At 50.3% G+C, this 6865-nt stretch overlaps 1 protein-coding gene across 2 annotated transcripts; it reads right to left on the bottom strand.

Annotated features, from left to right (window-relative positions):
* Nucleotides 1–2190: 2190 nt before the first annotated feature.
* Nucleotides 2191–3762, bottom strand: DUSP23 (dual specificity phosphatase 23). Of its 2 annotated transcripts, XM_064370443.1 has the most exons (3): nt 3731–3762; nt 3358–3626; nt 2191–2581 (listed from the first exon to the last, which is right to left on the bottom strand). In XM_064370443.1, the coding sequence occupies exons 2-3, from the start codon at nt 3622–3624 to the stop codon at nt 2396–2398; spliced, it is 453 nt and encodes a 150-aa protein (XP_064226513.1). In that variant the 5' UTR covers nt 3625–3626; nt 3731–3762; the 3' UTR covers nt 2191–2395. The 2 variants fall into 2 exon arrangements, 1 of the variants encoding a protein (XP_064226513.1); XR_010340297.1 differs by lacking the exons at nt 3358–3626; nt 3731–3762 and adding an exon at nt 3115–3243 and having other exon boundaries at nt 2489–2581.
* Nucleotides 3763–6865: the final 3103 nt, after the last annotated feature.

The following is a 6865-nucleotide window of genomic DNA, read 5'->3' as shown; positions in this document are numbered from 1 at the left end:
CCAACAATGCACAGGACAGTCCCAACGATGAAGAATCACCCGCTTCCAAAGTCAATAGTTGAGAAACCTGGTTTGAGGCGAATGTTCTTTTTAGATGGTGGTAGCTTGTTCCTTGCACAAATTATCTATTCCAGCGTAGAATGGGAAGGGACATGACTATCTGTTACCCCTTACTGGTAGCCATAGACATAAGAGGCCTTGGTGAGAAGAAAAAAACAACTGGGAGTGGGAATGAGCCCAAAGGAAGCCTCAGGCTAACCTCCCAGGTAGATGCAAGGGCAGAGTTTTTCATTTCAAGCCAACTCTTACTTATTTAAAAAGCAGTTTCCTTAAGCACTTAATTATATGTGTATTTCCCTAAGGAACTCTTGAGGCAGAGACTTGCTTAAATTATGGGGATGGAGGCAGTACACAGGGCTTTAATGGGGTTAGATTTTGTTTCCTTTGAAGGTGGCTTGGGAGGAAGGGAAGGGCATATTCCTCTTCCACAGTGCAGAGATGTGGGGACGATGGGGTGACACAGAAACAAAGAGGTAGAAAAAGCAAGGATTGGTTGTATGGCCTAGCAGGTGAGGATCAGAGTGGAGACATACTGGGGGAAGCTTTGTGCCTCACACCTCTCTCTCTCTCCATCCTGGTAAGCTCTCAGACTAGGGGGAAGGGGTTCAGGAAGTGGTCCATTCACACCCTTCATGCCCTACTCCCTTCACATGAACACACACACACCCACCCGTTTGGAAGATGTTCTGGTTTGCATCAGAAACAGAACAGGGCCATACTGTTGGGGAGAGCGGGGATGGGGAAGAGCAGGGTAGACAGAACTTTTGGTGACAGGAGCGTAAGGGTTTCAGTGCATCCTCTCTTTGTGTTGTTTCTCATTCCTCTGTTGCAGCTGGAATGCCTGGAATGTGTGGGTTTCTTCTCTTTGGGAGAAGTCCTCACCTGAGTAGGCTAGGTGGGGAGTAGGCTTGAAGGAACTGATCACTCAGATTTGACAAATAAAGGAAAACTGGGGAGAGGGCATCTTATGACCTCTCTTAGATTGGCAAGACTTCAGCTGTTATCTCTTTTGTTTAAGGTTGAGTTGGACAGGGATGAACTGGGTGGTTTGTAGTGGAAGGGGGAAAGCAGCAGAAGGGAGGACCAGGTGGCTAGGCCTGTCTCTGGTCTAGGATACAAGAGATGAGAGCTACAGGGGAGCCCTTGACCCCCCCACCATGTCTCCACTGTGACTGGAATGCATGTCTACAATAGCACCTATTATCTGTGGACTTTATCCATGCCCATCTTCTCCAGCAGGCTGAGCTCCTGAGAGCAGGAATCATGTCTCATTCCACTGTGTGGTCTCCAGATCTAACAGGAATCATACAGGTACAGACAGGCACTTACACATTTAATGGTGAATTTCTATCTTATTCAGCCTGCTATTGCAGAAGAGAGCACAGGGATTCAGGCAGACCTACAGCAAACAGTCAATTTGGTGGGTATATGCCATTATTCCCATCTCTCAAAAGTCAAAAGTGCAGTGGTGCCGGCAAAATGGGGCCCATCAGAGGGCAGAATGGGATCCAACAGGGGACAAGTGGAGATAACATCTGACAAAAGTGGTCAAGATTTAGGGCCCTGGAGCTCTTCATTTAATTGTCAAATATCTGCTCTGAGTAACTGCCTAGACTGGCTCTGTTCCTGGGTCCTTTGGCCTGAGGTTGTGGGGCAGTAGAGTGGGCTAGAGAGCCCAGGATGGGCTGAGCAGCACCTGAGGTTGGTAAGAGGTGCCCAGACCCAGAGAGGTGGAGACGATGATTATCTGTGAGTGTGACATCCAGGCTGTGACATCCAGGTTGTCATCCCCCAGAGAAGGGTGACACGTGTGCAGCAGGTGTGCCTACACGGAGGGGCCTCCTGGCCTGTGAGCATAAGCGACCTGGGAATGCCAAGAGGCGAGGCTACTCTGGACCTGAATCCTTTTCATCGGCTAGTCCCTCAGAAAACACATCAAATACTGTCAGGGAACAGATACACAGCATTTCAGCAAAGGGACTGAAGATGTGTGTTGCTGTTCTGGCCCATCCTTCCACTTTCTAGAAGCGGGAAGATGGGCTTCTCTGAGCTTTGCCCACCTCATCCAGGGCTATAGTGAGGCTGAAAGTTGATGTGTGGGAGTGCTTTATAAAGTACCATGCAACGTGCTCTGGTCTGTACAACTCATTTATTCAACAAAGCAGTACAAGCCTCACCTTCAGTCAGGACCTGCCTGCAGGGGTGGGCTACTTCAGTGTCTTGAGCCAATGCGAGCTGGAGGGTTTAATACCTTAGTCCTCTTCCCTTCATCTCTGGCCCCATGGATCACAGGGGTCAGGGGAGTGAGGGCCTGGTAGAAGGGTACTGAGGCCCCTTATTTAGTTCGCTGGTAGAACTGGAAGACTGCTTTCTCCTGCTCATAGGTCTCGATGGAGCCGGGTCGTAGTCGGCGGATTTCAGCAATGGCGTCTCCTGCAGCCAAGCCCCGCTCCTTCACCAGGTAACAGGCCAGCATGGTGCCAGTTCGGCCAAAGCCCAGAGCACAGTGCACTCCCACAGCCTGTGAAGAGGGGGCGCGATGGGACTCCTCCGCCCCCAACTGTTTTCTGCCCCTCACTTGGTTCTCCCCACAGCTGCTGCTTCTGTGCCAGGCCCAGGGCTCTGCAGCAGTCAGGGAGGACTGTCCCTGCAATGGGTGGCTCGAAGGCCTCTGCAGTGGCTGGTTCAAGAGCTGCCCGCCTCCCCACAGCCCTTCACCTGTGCTGCCCAATACAGAAGCCACTAGTCATGGCTACTGCGGTTACTGCGTACTTGGAATGCGGCTAGTCCAAATTGAAAAGTAGTGTGAAAACGCACCAAGGTACGAAGAGGTAGTACAAAAAAGAATGAAAATATTAAGATCACCGAAATTAATTTTATCTCCTTCCCCGCCTTTTAAAAATGCGGTTGCTGTTAAAGTTAACATTAAATGGAGCCACTTAGGTTCCATTACACTCGGGCAGCTTTACTCTGGAAAATAGTAAACGGCTTCCACGTGATTTCAACCCCCACCCTCCCAGGTGTCCATCCACACCCTCCTCCTTTTCAACTCACAGTATTCGCTGGTTTCCACCGCCTCTCCTCAAGCCCACTTCGCAGTGCTTCGCCCTCTCTTTCTTTCCCTCCGTTTAGCGTCCCCCTCCCCCGCACTGGCTTCCCCGTCTCCGGGCCCTACTGCCTGCCCTAGTCCCTCCCCAGCCCAGCTAAGTCCCAACAGGCCCGGCCTCCCCAGCTCCGCCCGCGGCCCCTGCTGACCTTCCAGGCCCCTCCCTCCCCGCGCTGCCCCCGCCCGCTGACCTCTCCCCGGGCGTTGGCCTCGTCCACGATCTGCACGAAGCGGTCGATCTGGTCGGGGGCCGGCGGGCAGAAGTCGGGGATGCGCAGGCGGTGCAGGGTGAGGCCCGGGCAGCTGTCGCTGTGAGGGGGCCCGCGCTCCGTCAGGGACACCAGGTGCCGCACGCCCAGGTCCAACAGGAACTGGTAGTGGGCAGGGAGCCGCGGCAGCGCCAGCCCCGCCAGCCGGCCCGGGAGCACCCAGGAGAAGTTGGGGGGCTGCACGCCCATCGCTGGGAGAGGGCACAGGACAGCGGGTCACGGGCGCGAGGCTGGCCCGCCCCGCTCCGCCCACCCGTCCCCTCGCCCGCTCCGGGCCGGGTAACCCAAAACCTACCTGGCCCCGGCGCCTTCCGGGCCACGTGGTCTGCGGGGCGCTGTCCCTGGGGACGCTCTGCCCCCACTCCGGGATTGACCCAGCGCCTGGGGCGGGGCTGAAACGCGGAACTCAGGCTCCGAGCGACCGAGGGAAGCGCCGCGATCCCGCCCCTCCCGAGAAGGATACGCGGTGATTGGCTGGATCATCATAATGGGCGGGGTTACCTCCGCGAGGTTTAGCCCTCTCAGCTAAGAAGGAAGACCAGAAGCGAGTGAGGAATTGATTGCTGCGGATGGAACAACCCGGGGTCGGGCTCTGCTGCTCCCTGGCGGCGTGTTGCAGTCATTGCGTCACTGGCGCCTTGCCCCTGCCTCCCTGCGGGCCGGCCTAGTTCTACCTTCCTCCTGCTGGATGCCCTGGGGTTTAGGAGGTGACAAATCGGCTTTCCCCCGGGGCGAGGAGTCTCCTCTCTAATGACTGACTGGTCGTTATCAGCGACTTTTTGAACTGTTACAGTAAGAGGGAATTACTGCTGCACAGGAGGCTCTTCTCATTTTTCCATTGCTGAAACTATTAAAAACGTAAACAGAGTAGTAATTATAGTAATAATAATAACCAGCACCAACTGTCAACTCCCACTTCTCCTGTCAATCAGTTGCTCCTCAGAACTTACTGGGCATTTATTATGTGCCAGATAGTCTTCTAAGCACTTAACACATATTGACTTATTTAATTGCCAGAATAATCTCATAAGGTAGGTGATCTAATGAATCCCATTTTATGGATTAAAAAACAGAGGCACTGGAGAGGTTAATAAACTTGACTAAAGGATGATGACTGACGCCTCCAGAATCTTTAACAACACCGCCATTTCCTAAAGTTAAACGGAACATTGTTTTCTCTTCACATAACCCCCACGTGCTCCCAGATATTATCTGGATTAAATACTTGTGGGTTTTCTTAATTTTTAATAATATTTCATGTTTTTTCATTTTTCAAGGTTTCCTGTTTCTCTGGGTCACTGTCCCTGGGCAGGCTAGAGTTGATCAGTGTGGGGGCCACTAGATCTGAACACTGTCTCCGCTGTCATCTGACCAGTCCATGTCCTCATTTGAATAATGTGCTTCTAGCGATGCAGACTAACTGTAATTATGAAAATAGTTAACCCTTATTGAATTTGTTTATGTACCAGGCCCTGTGCCAAGCGCTTTCTGGAAGAATACATGTGAAAGGTATTTTTGTATCTTTTTTGTACATGAATCATTGGAAGCTTCAAGAAGTTGGTTAACTTGGCCAAGGACACAGTGATCCAAGCCCAGGGCACTTGGCCATGAGGATGTATTACATTTCCCTCCCTTTGCACCTACCTATGACACACGTTTGACCATTTAAACCTTCGGCTCCAGCAAGATGGAAAGGAATTTGTCTTCTCCTAAAGATCAAAACCTGCTCTGACCCTGTGGAAAATACACTTACCATTTACCCAGATAACTAGCCTCCCCAGGTCCCAAGAGCTGCCAAATCTCCCCGTTTTCCTTCCAGACAATCACAGCCCTAATTAAGCCCTTCCTGTTTGCACTCTCATTTCCTACATAACTTCCTATCAATCTTTCTGGCCCTCCCCAATTTATTCTTTTCTCTCCTTCCTAGCTGTGGCCTCTCAGCCACCAGTCACCTCTTCCCCCCGCCCCGTGACCTTGACCTCCCACTTCTCTTCTCAGTCCAACTGCTCGTCAGGATTTCAGGTTGCACTGCCTCTGGAGACAAGACTAGCACTTGTTCTTGCAAGTTAATCTCTTCTTAGTCCCTTCACCTTGTTCTCCTTTTCTTGCTACCCCTGCTCATCAGGGAACTTTCCACTTCACTCCCTACCCTCTTTTGCCCCTTCTTTGTCTCCTTAATATCCAGCTCGAAGCCCATATTCTCCAGAAGGAGAAAATTTTTTTGGGAGATAGATCTTTCTCTTCCTTGAGTCCCCTCACAGTGATTCTCTCCCTCTTGTGGGTTTCAGCATGGCTAGCAGTGCATCCATCAAACCATCGGGGCTTACCTGTGCAGAGGCCAGTTGGCTCCCTTTTTAGGAAGCTCTGCCCTTCCCTTCCAGCAGACCCAGAGTGGAAAGGGCCCAGGGCCCCTGCCTTAAGCTGTGTCCCATTGTCAAGGGTGCCATTTGATGTTTTGTCTTGGGCCCAAGGGGCCCCAAACTGTAAGGAAAAACCCTCTCTGAGGGTTTCCTGGCTAGGACTTCTGCAACTAACAGGACTTCTGTAACTAACCATCCCCTTGTCTGCCCACATACAAGATACCGATCTTCTTTTATTCTGTCCTCTGAACAGAGTTACCTGACCCTCAGAAAGATTTAGCCTTTTTTTTTTGTATTCCCATCTCACCTTGTATAAATATGTCTTCCTAGTATATAGCAGTTATTTCACTGGATTGAGGATACCTGTTTGCACAGGAGCCAAGAATGCATTGTTCTGTCTTTGAATTCCACACATCTAATATGGAGCCTGAGCCACAGGGCTAAAAAATGTTAAATAAACAAATGAATGAGAAATTAATAAGTAGAATGCATTGGCAAGACTGTGAAGGTACATTTCTAGGGGTGAATGTGAGTCTCGAGGACCACGTGGCAGTGCGTATTTGTAATTCTTTTTAAAGGCGCACGTTTGAGGGCTGTGTTGAGTATTGGGAAGTACCTCTTTGAAGTATACTTTTTACTGGACTATGCTTTTAAATAAAGAACGGCTGTGTCAGTATGATCTTGGCTATGTCTAATTACGATTTTTGTGAAACAAGGTAAGTAAAGCTTGTTCTTTAGAGAGCACTGCTTCAGTGGTGTGCATGTGTGTGATGGCACGTGTATGTGAGTGTGTTGGAATGACCATGTTCCTGGAGAACAATCTGTTGACACTGATGGTGGGCTGAGTAATAAGCTTAGGAAATTTCCCTGACTTCAAGGAATTTACAACATCCTGTGGGGGGAGGGATTTAGACTTTGATGTAGTTATTCTCAGGACATATAATAAAGTACTAAATTGCTCATCAAAGACAATCAGATAATTCATATTAAAAAGCTAATTGTTCAGTAAAAATACCAAGTGCAGAAGAAGTCGGTGGGGGGAAGATAAGCTTGGGTTGGAACTACCAGAA

Source organism: Aotus nancymaae, unplaced genomic scaffold, assembly GCF_030222135.1.
Source record: "Aotus nancymaae isolate 86718 unplaced genomic scaffold, 86718_ANA_hifiasm-v0.15.2.pri h1tg000108l, whole genome shotgun sequence".
Classification (NCBI taxonomy): Eukaryota; Metazoa; Chordata; class Mammalia; order Primates; family Aotidae; genus Aotus; species Aotus nancymaae.
The sequence above is the reverse complement of the archived record's forward strand: the minus strand, read 5'-3'. Positions and strand labels throughout refer to the sequence as shown.